General features: G+C 32.8%; 1 protein-coding gene across 5 annotated transcripts; it reads left to right on the top strand.

Moving 5' to 3' along the window:
- Positions 1-957: 957 nt before the first annotated feature.
- LOC107431804 (uncharacterized) lies at positions 958-5,579 on the top strand. Of its 5 annotated transcripts, none has more exons than XM_025066810.3 (5): positions 958-1,466; positions 1,954-1,992; positions 2,100-4,007; positions 4,131-4,272; positions 4,773-5,579. In XM_025066810.3, exons 3-5 carry the CDS (start codon positions 2,103-2,105, stop codon positions 5,381-5,383), a joined length of 2,658 nt encoding a protein of 885 aa, XP_024922578.3. In that variant the 5' UTR covers positions 958-1,466; positions 1,954-1,992; positions 2,100-2,102; the 3' UTR covers positions 5,384-5,579. The 5 variants fall into 5 exon arrangements, with proteins under 5 accessions (XP_024922578.3, XP_024922577.3, XP_015898293.3 ...); XM_025066809.3 differs by having other exon boundaries at positions 2,095-4,007; XM_016042807.4 differs by having other exon boundaries at positions 1,922-1,992; positions 2,095-4,007.
- Positions 5,580-14,095: the final 8,516 nt, after the last annotated feature.

The following is a 14,095-nucleotide window of genomic DNA, read 5'->3' as shown; positions in this document are numbered from 1 at the left end:
TGAAAGTAAATATATAATATACTTAATTAGAAATTTTTGGATTTCCAAAGTATTAAATTTTTGTAAAGAAAAAGTTAAATTATAATGATGGAAAATGATTGAACAATAAATAGGAAGAAAATTTGATGGTTGCAACCCGTGACTAACCTTGCGGATAAGAGGTTCTCTAAGAAACAAGCAATTCTAATTGAAACAAAAGATGAGCCTTTTGTTTATGCTTTAGTCTCTTTGTGAAAATTAACTTCAATCCAAAACTATGATTGACAAAATCTAATAAATAAAAATGAAATTATTTTGCTGAATTTGTTTTTATTTGATTAAGAATATGTTTGGATGTTAAGAAAAAGCATGAAAATGACCGTTAGAATATCCAAAATTTACAGCACAAAAATGTGAATACCAAGCTTGAATGAAAGTGAAACAAAAAAGAAAGTGTAAAACAAGCTGGTAATTTCTCCAATACAAATCTATTGATGGTCCTACACAAAACCATATAGAAATTCAATAATGCTGTTTCAATCCCAACCCCACAAGCTAATTTGTCGAAAATGCATGCAAAGGGACAAGAACCAGAGGGCCAAGCACATATGATCCTAAACAGTACTTTCCAATCAAAAAAAAGATCAGAGAAAAGCAGTGATTTTTTTTTTTAAAGCGAGCTCAGTGAAAGATGTGATGTAAGCTCAAAATAGGCAAACAGCTGAATAAGTACATGTAAATAAGTTCAAATTGATTGTCACTAAATTCTATGATTACCCAATTTTAAACCCATGATGATCCAAAAGGCAGATTATATATAATCTCTTTATATGTATATATATATATATATATATATATATATAAATCAAATTATTTCATAATTTTTTTGAAAAAAAAAATTATTTCTTTTATCTTTCTATTTTTCCTTAAAAAATAAAAACAAATTAAAAAATTGCAGGGTAAACAAAATGCACGGCATGTATATTGCAGTACTGAGCTGAGTGAATATTTGATGTTTCCTTCTTCTCTTTCACACTTTTGCTTATTCAACACTGTGCAGTGTATGTACGACAAAATAAAAATGAAAAACCATCTTCATACCCGTTGATCTCACGCATTAATCACGCTAATAATCTTCCATTGATTCCTTTGTCTCCAAAAGCCCAATAAACAAATATAAGAACCAAATATTAGACTTTTTCTCACTTTTTGCCATGAAATTTCTGTGTTTGCGTGTACAAAGTCAATGCACCGACTACTGCTGCTCAACTTCCCTTTCGCTGGATCTGAGTCTGTGCTTGCTCAGTTTCCAGTTTCTCTCGAAAACATTTTTCAACTCTACGTCATATTGATGGGTCTGGATCAGTGACCCTTATTATTTTTCTCTGTCTTTGTCTTTTTTGCTTGTTCTTTAAGCTAGGTGGGAGTTTGGAGCATAGAGAGAATCATCAAGTTGATCAATGCTGGAAAAGAAGTATATAATCAAGGTAAATTTATGCATGAAATGCATTGTATTTTGATGGGATATTGCATTGTGGTCATTAATTATGCTCGCTAAATTAATAGGTAGTTATACTTTTGTTTTCAAAATCTCAGATTTTTCCATGGTCTTTTTAATTCTCTTTGTAACTTAAAAAACTGTTCTTTTTGGAACTTGAAATAGAGAAAAATTCTTTTCTTTTGTTTTTCTTTTTTTACTTCTAACTTTATGCAGCTTCATATAATTTTTTTTTTTTTTTTTTCATTTCCTGCTTCTCAGATCCATCACCTCTTTCTGTTTCCTTTATTTCTTTATGTTTTTTTGTTGATGTTTGAAACTTTCAGAATCAAAAGAGAATGTTGCTTTCATCTTGTTTCTCGTTTAGCGCTTTTTCTTCTTTTTTTGTTTATGTTGGCGGCAACTGATCATTTGTCTTTTGCCTGTAACTTTCACCGAAAACAGAATCAAACAAGTATTATTTATGCCTTTTACAGACAATCTTCGAAGAGTTTGACTAGAATATCCAAGAATATGTAAGTTATTATATAGAATTAAGAAAATGTTATTGAGATTGGTGGGTTTGTTCCTATATAGATTAATATAGGCATCTGACTTTGTCAATGTTATTTTTCTAGCACAGAATATGCCTCAAGACGGTCTAAAATCATCCATTTACAGATCGTTTGTCACATGTGATGATCCTAAAGGGGTAGTAGATTGTAGGACAACAAGAAAATCCAAAACCAGTTCCCAGAAAATAGAGCATAAGAGCGAAGGAAAAAGAAAGCTGAAGAGCTCAACTTCATCTTTGGATATAAAGCCAGAGAAACAAGAAATGCCCTCTAAAAGGATCACAGAAGAACTTCATAGCCCATCTTCATTTCAGCTCAGGGAGGTTTCTAGAGAAGCTCAAAAGCTGAACCAGACCATTGAGTCTTGGTCTAAGGGCTTGAGCTTTGATGGGCAGTCCACAGACATTGCAAAAGATTTGTTAAAAGGAGCTCTTGATCTGCAAGATTCTCTGGTCATGCTTGGCAAATTGCAGGAAGCTTCGCAGTACATGGCTCACCTGAAGAAGAAACAGATCGACAGGTCTGAAAGATATGGAAAACATGAAGTTGGGATTGAAAGAACGCATTCAGATCAGTACAGAGAGAGCAATTTCATGCCTGGATTCCAAAAACCTCGGCTTTCTGCTGATTGGTCTTCCAGAAGTAGCACAGAGGAGCTTAAGAAGGTCAGCGGAAAAGATGAAGTTAGAATTGAAAGAACGTATTCAGATCAGTACAGAGAGAGCAATTTCGTACCTGGATTTCAAAAGCCTCGGCTTTCTGTTGATGGGTCTTCTAGGAATAGCACAGAGGAACTTAAGAAGGTGATCAAAGAAAGCCTTGTAAGGCAAAATCTATTACCAAATACAAAGATTCATGAAAGGGCTATTTTTCCCCCAAGAAATTTTGACTCAGCTTCAGAAACTCCCTCCACCAGCTCAAGTCAATCATCCTTTCTTCATGCCGCTACTGATTCTGCTCCTGCATCAGCACCTCCACAGAAGACAAAGGGTCCAAATCTGATTGCCAAGCTCATGGGTTTAGGAGAATTTCCTCCAAAAACTTTGCATCCCAGTCCACAGAAACAGTTTGAGGATCAAAAAATTTCGAATCAGCAAAGACCTGCCTTTGAGATTGATAAGCCAAAGGTGAGAAAGCCTCAATCTGAACTTCAGATAGCCAACAAGGAAAGGACCTTAAAGGAAATTATTGAAACCATGCAATTTAAAGGACTTCTGAGAAGCAATTCTGCTAAAGAGCTTCAACCCAGTTTCCAACATTCTAGTCATTCTCATCCAGAAGAGAAATGGATTGATGAAAGTCAACCTATTGTACTTATAAGACCTCTGCGTGCTCCATGCGTGGAAACGAAGAAGCATCATACACCATTGTTTCAAGAAGAAGAGGATTTGGATAGAAGAAAGATGCTAAGAAAGTTGAGAACAAAAGAGCGGTCTACTTTGAAAGCAATGTTGAAGTCTGACAAAATGCCCAGAAAACTAGAAGGTACTCCAATAAAAGAGCTTGAACTGGAAGGAGCTAAAGAACATAGAGTAACAGTTGAAAAAACAGAAGCAAAAGATGCTGTTGAAAAACCAGAAGCAAAATATGTTGTTGTTAAAGAAAGGCCTTCAAATAAGTTGAGAAATTCACATCCTGTAAACCACAAACCACAGAAAAAGGAGGCAATTGAGAAGAAAGCTGATAAGGCTCAAAAGGAGGCTGCTCTTAGCCGGAAGTCATTGGAGAAGGATACAGTAAAAGTTAAACATGCCCCAAAGTCTAAAGAACAGGCCAAGATGATCTCTTCAAAGGCAAAAAAACCTGATTCTGGATCAAACATCACAAAGCATCAAATTTCTCGACAATCCAGTACCAAATCCTGCACCATTGTGAAACATACAACACAAAGTCTAACTCGTAATTCCAGTGATCAGAAGAAGAATCGTGTAAAGAAGGAAACGCTTGTCAGGGAGCCTACAGCAGCTAAATCAGTTGTGAGTCTTTCTCATATCAAGTTTTTATATGCAAGAGTGCATTTGATTTACTTCTATGATCTCTATATAGCTGTGGTTGTTCACTGGTTTCCAAAATTTTATCTGAGGTAATCTTTTGTGTAGACCAAAAATGTAGGATGCAAAGAAGATGACAAGAAAGTTGACCTTGCCAGTGAAAGTGACTGTCCTTTGATAAGCACCAACTCTAGTCTCGAGGATCAACACCCTAAAGAGGATGCTCAGGCCTCTGGTTCACAGATTGGAGGTAAGCCTTTTTATTACAGTTTTCCACTATTTTGATGTTTTTCATGTTCTGTGCATCTCAATGCCCTTCATAAACATGGAGACTTTGACAAGAAAATTTATGTTTTGTTAAGCAGTGACCAAAAAAAAAAAATAAATAAATAAAATAGTAATAATAATGATAATAAACTTACAATATTGTGAAAGGTTAGAATTATTGAATGGCGTTGATTTTATTTTTTTAACATATTCTGATTCATATTCTCCTGACTATCACACCTTCACACAGTCATGAATAGGCTATTCAGATCACATTTTGACAGGAAAATAACCCTGCACTGCTAAAAATAGTCTATACTTAAACTGCTTTTCAAGTATCTGCATAGCAGTTACAGCATCTATGAATGGGAAAGAACTATTTGGTGTATAGAGATAATTATTTTCATTAACCAAAGCATAGGAGCTATTTCATTTAAAAAATTCATTGGTGTTTACATGACACTTTTCTCTTCTTTTGTGTAGAAAATTACAGCGATTGTCAAAGGTCTCTTTGTGATCTTACACTGTCAACCACCAACCATGAAACAGACATTGCAGAAGAAGCTTCCAGTCCCATTGGTCTTTGTAGAACAGATAGCAAAACCATAAAAAACAAAGCTAACCTGAAATCTCTGCTTTTGAGCAGTCCATCATTCCTGGCTCTTGTAAAGGAGCTTTTCGATCTCAGTTTGAATGCCTCTACCGAATTACAAACATCTAGTGCCAATGATTTTGGAGCATCCAGTATGAAACTTTCCTCAGATTGTGCAAATGAACTCGTTGAACGTAAAGGTTCTCAATATTCACAAAGATTCCATCCTAATGTAAGACTATGCATCACTCTAGAGGACTTGATGGAAGAAATTTGTAATGGAATTGAGACTCTGAAGAATTACACCAAGCTTGGAGGTGAAAACCCACCTGTAGACAGCCAATGTTCAATCTTGGAGAGGGATATGATGTGCAAAGGGTTTGTAAATGGAATCTGGGAATCTGGATGGAGCAGTCAATATTCCCTGGATGAAGCAGAGCAAGTTGTGAATGACATTGAGAAATTGATCCTAAGTGGATTAATTGAAGAAGTTTTTACTTAATTTGAACTTCAAAACTATCATGCATAATTTTTTATTGGCAAACAGATTTCAATAGGTTAGTGTTTCAATATTTGGCTTTTTCTTCTGTATATAATATAAGTTTTCTCTGATTAATACATAGAGAGAGAAACCTTGTACTACTGACTCAAGGTTATAATTTCATATGATGTATGTATGGTTCTAGATGTTCATAGGAGGTACAAAGCTTCAACTACTTAAACTTGTTCAAAGCTTGGAGAATTTATCATCAAAGGTCAAATTAAAAGGATAATAAATGGACTATATTTTTCGGTTATATCAAGTATTGTATATGCAACTCTTGCTTCAAAATTTCTAAATAAGAATCTAAAAAGCAATCTCAAGGAAAATGAAAATAAAAATGCAGGTAACTAACAAAAACCCATGACCCTTAACCTTCAGCACCAACTCATACTCTCTGTTACTCACTTAAGAAGAAAGAAGAAATAAAGGGAAAGATATGGCCATTTTTGTTACAAGTGTTAATTATCTTTACAAATGTCAAAATGAGGGAAAGATATGGCTATTTTTAGTTTTTACAAGTGTTAATTTTCTTTATAAATGCCAATTGGTAATGTGAGTATTAATTGTTTTTACAAATGTCAATTTCATAAATGGATGGTAATATGATTAGATCATTTTTTATCCTTCTAAGTGTCAATTTGTTAAATGTATGGTGATAGATGGTAACGTCATGATGATGAAATTTGAATCTATGTTTTTAAGATTTTGAATTCTAATATATATTAAATTACTATCGATTCCCAAAATTTAAACTATTAAAATGTAAGTTTATTATGTATATCAACTTTTTTTTGTGTTTAACATGATGTTGCTTTAAATCTCTGGACAAGTGAACCTAATTTTAGATTTCTTTTTATTTTTATTTTCTTTTTGTTCACAGTATTTTCTTACATAGGTTGGTTTCATTCTCAAAATGCTTACAATTATAATTATATATATATATATATATAGATAAGTTTCATTTCTACCGTTGGCTTGTAGACAAAGGGTTGGACTGTGAAGCCTAATAGAGCATTTCCAGTATCAATGATGCCAAGGGTGATCACATTGGATGGGTTGTTAGATACCAATATATGGTCAATGGTTTTCCTATTGCTCATATGGTTGAGTATCATTGCAGAGATTTCGAACAGGTAAAAAATAAAAAATTTTAAAAATATATCTGTTTTTGTTGTTATGGATTTTAGATTTTTCTTTCTCACCCTTTTATGTATCTATTTATTTATTTTATTTTATTTTCTTTGAAATTTTCTATAACAACCAGATCTTGAAACAATGATCTGTTTATACCGTCACACCATACCAAGGAGATTGCCAGCAGTTGGCTAAAGGATGGAGCAAGATTACTGTAACAAAAACCCAAGTTGTACTATGGTCGTTTTTCCTTTTTTTTTTTTTTTTTTTTTGGGGGGGAGAATTTTGATTTATTTCCTTTAGATGGTTTTTGTTACAATAAATCTACTTTGGAAGTTACCAAGAGGAATTTTAAAATTTCATACCTTATTTGCTGTTTAATTTTCAATTCTAGGATTGGATTTTTGTTTGGTGTTTTGCATTAAATGTTTGATCATTTGATTATGCTATTGTTTACTTATTAAATATTTTGGCTATATAGTGTTGTGTTGAATTACCACTTATTGCATTCGATGTTTGAATATTTTGGTTATGTAGTGTTGTGTTGAATTACCACTAATCCTGTATTACGATGTGAAATGTTTAATCATTTGATTCTGCTATTGTTTACTTATTTAATTCGATGTTTGAATATTTTGGTTATGTAGTGTTGTGTTGAATTACCATTTATTGCATTCGATGTTGGAATATTTTGGTTCTGTAGTGTTGTGTTGAATTATATTTTGATTATACAGTGTTATGTTAAATTACTACTGATATCAAAAACTTGAGAATTAATAGATGTTTCTGAATATCTCTGGTTCAGTTGTTATTTAATTACTACATTACGATGTTGGAATATTTAGATTATGCAGTATTGTGTTGAATTACCACTTATTGCATTCAATGTTTGAATATTTTGGTTGGTGCTACTGTTATTTAATTACTGCATTACGATGTGAAATGTTTGATCATTTGATTCTAATGTTATTTAATTATGCATTATGATATGAAATGTTTGATGATTTGATTCTCCTGTTGTTTACTTATTGTGTTCGACATTTGAATATTTTGGTTATGTAGTGTTGTATTGAATTACCATTGATTTCAAAAGTTTAAACTGATGGAATATGTGTTTTCATTTTATTTATATTTTTCTCTAACATAGAAGATGAACTTTCTTTTCATTTATATTTTTCTCTAAAAGTCTTCCTCACATGTAAGTTTAAATATTTTGGTGATGTAGTGGTGTTGTGTTGAATTACCACTTGTTACATCTGATATAATGTAGTGTAATGTTGTGAGAAAACGATTTTCTCAACCACATCCGATATGTTTCGAAACCTGCATGATCCGAATGAGCCACGCAACATGCCGAAGAGCTTAATATTGGATCAGTTTTCCATTAGAGAGGCTCTGAGAAACAGAAGCCACGCAACATGCCGAAGAGCTTAATATTGGATCAGTTTTCCATTAGAGAGGCTCTGAGAAACAGAGAGGAAGACTGATTTTTGAAGAGAGAAGTTTGCATAAATGCAAGTATGAGACCGCAAGTGGAAGTCTAAATCAAGGTTCAAAAAATCGATATCGATGGAAATATCAAGAGTTTAAAATACGGAAATTTTCAAAAAAATATCAGAAAATATCGAATATCGATACAATGTTATAAAAAATGATGGAAATTTGTTTTAAAAAATGAAATTTTTTATTGAAACTTTAGAATTAGCTTATTTAATCCATCATTTATCAAAATGATTATAAAACTTGCTAAAATATTGAATGGATGTTATATTCTTCTTAGTTAATTGATTTATAATAAGCATTAATGACCATAAATGAATTGATAAAAATGTACCAAAAAATACATATATGATAAAATTATTTATTAATAAAATATATAAAACAATTATTACAATTACGTTATAGTTCATAAATGTTATCTTAATATAACATAAAACTTCTGAGTGGTTGAAAATCATCGGTTTCCTCCTCATTTTGATTTTAAGATATAAAATATGAGAAATAGTTATGTAAAGATGTTTTTCCCTGATAATTTTGCATATAATTATTAATATGCCCACCATATGGATCTTCCATTATTGGTTGACTATATGCATAACTACTACTCTTTGATGGTTGAATTTGAGATGGTACCCATGAGTTAGTATTTGATGACATTCCATAAATATCCATTGAATAAGGGTTATGAAAATGACTTACAACCCTCATAGATCCAAAATTCATATAAATTGAATCTTTTTCTTTTTGTGACATCTTCATTATAAATTTCTCTTTACGTATATATTCTTTTCCAACAGCACCGAATCCTTGACCTGCATCTCTACTCCCATAATCTTCATCTTGTGTTGCATGTGTGTAATATTGTTCACCAGTAAATGGGCTTAATCCAGCTTCTTGACTTGGTGATTCCTTTTGGCCACTACCTCTTCTAATTTCTAATTCAGATAATTTATTGAAGTTGTCTTCATCATCACTGGAGCTAGAGTGACTATTAAGAGTCTCAAATTGTGAATGTGTACCATCTGATGGAGTTGAAACACTAATAGTTCTAGTTTGCTCTCTCATAAGCCCTTGAAATGAATCACCACTACTAGAATTTACTTATTCAACAGTCACTTTTTGAACATTTATTCCCTCTTTTTCAGCTTGTTAAACAATCTTTGCATCAGGATTCCCTTCATGATCATTTAAATGAACATCTCTAATCCATTGGTACATTTGGTTGCCCTCTTCATCATCATCTTCCATTATAATTTCAAATATTATTGTTGGATCCAAGTCTTGATGATTTTCTTCTTCAACTTTCATATCTCTCAACTTAAGTTTCATATTATAATAACAATAGACTAGTTTTGCTTATGTGACTAAATATCTAAAAAGCAATTAAAGAATAAAAAAATTATCAATGAAGTTAATTTGATAAAATTTTTTTACTAAATATCAATAATATTTATGAATTTTTTAAAAAAATTAAAAAAATTTATGGATATTTTTGAAATTTCAATGGAAATTTCATGGAAATTTCAGAAATTTATATGAAAATTATAGATTTTTTAATCAAATCGTTACGGATTTGATGTGAATATTTTATGAAAATTTCCATGAAAATTTTGGCAAAATTTCAGAAATTTCGATGGATATTATAAAAGTTTTATCTATTTTCTTTTCGAATCTAAATTTTATTTCGACCTCTTTAAAAAATAAAAATATCAAAAAAAATTTCAAAAAATATCTGATATTTTAAATCTTGGTCTAAATGATATAAGAGGTGTCTTAGAAAACTGTTTGTTACTTTTTAGGTCGTTATTCTTTTTGTCTTGATAATAAAGAAATATTTTGGATTTACCATGCAGTGTATTTGACCTTTTTCCTCTTATCGAACCCATCTAATTCTTTTTATATTACAATTGTCTTCCATGCAATATTAGGAGATTCCCATTTAATATTACCAACTCCCATCTCATCAATTTACCCCAAAAAAAAAAACAAAAAAAAAAAAAACAAAACTCCCATCTCATAAAAAAAAAAAAAATTACCAATTCCCAGCTTAAAAAACAAAAATAAATGTAAACATTAAAATAAACCTTACGTCTGGAGGGAAGATGTCTGCCTCGCTAGGTTTATATTATAATCCTACAAACTAAGGAATATCATTATCTGTCAGACTGCCACCATTTTATTACACACTTATATATTTTAATATCTGTCAAAAATACCATTGTTTCACCTGAAAAACAACCGAGTTTTAATGTAAAGGTTAATCTTAATATTTAAAAGTTCAGAAACTTATTATTATTTACTTTTTGTTGTTCAAACTAAAAATAAGCTTCATTTTTTAAAGTGTAATTAAGGAAAGTGAGCAACCAAATTTAGGGGTAATAATTTGTTTTTGTTGAAGAAATTGATAGAAACTGGCAGAGGTAAAAAAAAAAAAAGAAAAAAAGAAAAAGAAAACAATATTTTGTAGTGGGTATGCTTCGTTTACTATCAAAAGTTTTTTTTTCTTTTTTTTTTTCGGTGGTGTTGTTTTTTTCCTTTTTTTTTTTTTTTATGGTAGAAATATGAAAAGGTGGGTTTTTGGTAAATTGAATAGCACATCATTGTGAATCTCTGAAGGCTCCAGGATTCCTATGTAAGTATAACACACCTTATTTTTTAATATTTAACAAGTAATTTATTAAAAAGATGCCACCCTTTTCAATTACGTATCACATTATCATTATTAGAACCAAAAAAATAAATAAACATTTGCAATGGGACGATTGCCCTTTTATTCCCCATACGTGCATATATTATGAATTTCGCAACTAATTAGCTCATATGTACAAATTAATGTGAAGAGAAATGGTGTTGGTGATTGTCTTGTATTGCTTAAATATACACTTCTAAATTTATTTTTCTTCATAATGCTCGTATATATCTTAGTAATGTTATGAGATTATAGATTTTTTATTTTATTTTTTTTGGGGTAATATATGAGATCATAGATATATTATTTTTCTTCTTGATTGCGCTTTATAAAAAGTCCTATAGAGATAAATCAAAATGTTAAAAAGACAAGGCCGGTGAGCAATCCCAACCAACCTATCCTGGAACACACCACATGACAATTGGCTGTATATGTGACATGGTACTTCACTTTTATAAACCTTGGTTGCAGCTTTTGCAAAACCCAAAAACACTCCCTTTTTTTTTTTTTCTTTTTTTTTTTGTAAATAACAAGATTCAAAGTCTTATTAATACAAACTATCCCATTAAACAAGCTGAACTGTGAATCGGATCTTTGTCTAAATTTGTAAATTATTTGATAGATTCTAATATCACATTCTCCATCCCCATTTATAACATACTCTTTAGTTCCCACCTTGATTATACAGTGACCAATTGACAAATAAATTGACTAAAATACATTGTGAACCCCAAACCGAATCCCAAATCGTATCTCTGTCTATATTCACCAAATAATAATAATCTTCTTTTGTCTTTTTCCCTAAACCAAGACGAAGGTGACTGCACAAATTCAAATACTATCCTATTATATATTGTATTCTTGTTCCTACTTTATTATTACTTTTGTAATGTATGAGAAATGGTTTTTAAGTCCGGAATGTATATCTGAATATATGGTACGCTCATGCGTTTACAAAAATATCCTTCAATATTCCTTTGCAGCCCTCTCCACAACGAGACCTGCACTTTGAGATTGGTAGACCAAGGTGAGATTCTCAATCTGTATTCTGTAGTAGGAGAAGATTAGACTTCAAATGCTCCATGAAATAACTAAACAACAGCATTTTTCCCAACGATTTTTGAATGATATGAAGTGGCCCGAGCTGGAAGAACAAGACAGACTTGTCTGGATTGGCAACCCGATGGGTGTATTTTCAGTAAGTAGTTCTTATGGGCTAACGTTCCAAAACTAGGTGAATAGGAAGGTTGTGGAGTGTCGAGAAAGTTTGGCAATCTTAAAAATAAATAAAAAAATACACGAAGGGCTCAAAATTTTTCTATGGTGGGTGCTCTTGAATTCCATTCCTACAAAAGAGGCCCTGTTACAGAAGCTAGGCATCGGAGGTAGGGAATGCCCTGTTAGTGGTTGTGAGGTGGAACTGGAAACTAGTTTCGACACCGTTCAAGGAGCGTAATGGAATCAGGAGGTTGGCTTTTCCGAATAAATGGGGCTGCAGATTGGACTCTTGGACAGTGATAGGTATCAAGGAGGTTGATTGAATTCTGCATTACTCCTAAACCAGATCCTTGTTTCAGTGACATGGATAAAGAACTATTTTGTTACAATTTACTTGGCCACTCTTATGTATCAATGCTTGGCAGTATCGAGAATGACAGGGTTGTTTAGTGGAACAATCTTGGATTTGGACTCGATGAGGAGGTTTGAAAGTTCGGTGGAGGAATTGGTTGAGCTGGCTCCAGGATTGTCTCTTAAGAAACTTCGACTATGGAGCTCTCCACCACAGGGATAGTGGAAAATTAATACGGATATTGCCATATTAAGGGTGGTAATGCGGCTATAGCTGTGAATCCTGTTCACCTACCTTCAAATTCGCTTAGTCACTGTGACACCCCTCATGCGGCGGAGATCAAAGCAATATAGTGGGCGTCTTATGCTGCCTCTGATAGAGCTTGTAAAGATATTTTGTGGTCTTCGGATGCTGCGCGCGGTTCTGGTGAATGAAATCAATTCTCTTGAGTAACCATTGGGATGGGAGACAAATGCAGATATTAGATCCATCAGAGCAAGGAAGAAAAGTGTTTTTAACTGGACTTTCTGCTGGAATGACCGATCTTCAAATAAACTGGCTAACTTATTTGCTAGCAAAACTCTTTGAGCCTTATGTTTTTTAATGACTGTAATGTGGAATCACTTCCCCAGCACTTAATACCATCTTGTAGCTCTTTCTTTTCTCTATCAAAAACAAACAAAAAAGGAAAAAATAAAATAAAATAGATTCGTTCTGGAGAGTTTCGAAGCACCTGCATATTCGATTTTAGGTTATTCAAACAAGTCTCAATAGAGAATGCCCAAAAAGTTGATGTACTTCATTCCATTCAAGATAATTTCTATAGTGTCTCAAATGAAACTTTGAGCACTCGCCTAGCACCGTTTGTAAAAGTCTCTAGCATGGTGTACAAACCATTGAACCATTAAGTCTCAAGATTACTGTTTGAAATTCCAAAAGCAAAACCATTTCTGCCACGGTTCCATATGTAAATAGATAAGCATATCTAAGTCATAAAAGAGAACTGAATGCCGAGAAATATAGTGGACCCACTGTTTATCCGCAATGTGAATTGTCGACGCCAAATCAACCTAACAACACAAGACAACCAAACCCAGCAATTGAAATTCCAAAACCAGCCCTCCAAGGAACAAAAACACCCTCTTCGTTTCAGGTCATAGAAGAATTTCATAGCGCTTTCGTTTCAACTTAGACAGGTCTCTAGAGGAGTCCAAAAGCTGAACCAGACCATTAAGTCTTGGTCCAGGGGCTTGAATTTTGATGGGCACTCTAAAGACATTGCAAAAGATTTGTTAAAAGGCACTCTTGATCTGGAAGATTCTCTGGTGTCATGCTTGGCAAGTTGCAGGAGGCTCGAAGTATATGGTACACCTGAAGAAGAAGCAGATTAACAGGTCTGAAAGATATGGAAAAGATGAACAGCTTAATAAGGAAGGAGCTAAAGAACATAAACTAACGGTTGAGAGACCAGAAGAAAAAGATGTTAAAGAAAAGCCTTCATATAAGTTGAGAACATAACATCCTGTACCTCAAACCACAGAAAAAGGAGGCAATAGAGAACAGAGCTGATAAGGTCCAAAAGGAGGCTGCTCTTGGCGGGAAGTCATTGGAGAAGGATATAGTGAAAGTTAAACATGCTCCAAAGTCTCAACAGCAAGGCAAGATGATCTCTTCAAAGGCAAAAACATCTGATTCTGAATCAAACATCACCAAGCATCAAATTTTTTGACAATCAAGCACCAAACCCAGCGCCTTTGCAAGAAAATACAACACAAAG

Source organism: Ziziphus jujuba, chromosome 11 (genome assembly GCF_031755915.1).
Source record: "Ziziphus jujuba cultivar Dongzao chromosome 11, ASM3175591v1".
Classification (NCBI taxonomy): Eukaryota; Viridiplantae; Streptophyta; class Magnoliopsida; order Rosales; family Rhamnaceae; genus Ziziphus; species Ziziphus jujuba.
The sequence above is the reverse complement of the archived record's forward strand: the minus strand, read 5'-3'. Positions and strand labels throughout refer to the sequence as shown.

What these genes read in the sequence shown, in the direction of transcription:
- LOC107431804 (XM_025066808.3), top strand. Translation starts at nt 1,440, where the DNA reads ATGCTGGAAAAGAAGTATATAATCAAG. An exon ending in AAAAGAAGTATATAATCAAG is followed by an intron (nt 1,467 to 2,099) that starts GTAAATTTATGC and finishes TTTCTAGCACAG; the next exon opens with AATATGCCTCAAGACGGTCT. An exon ending in CTACAGCAGCTAAATCAGTT is followed by an intron (nt 4,008 to 4,130) that starts GTGAGTCTTTCT and finishes TCTTTTGTGTAG; the next exon opens with ACCAAAAATGTAGGATGCAA.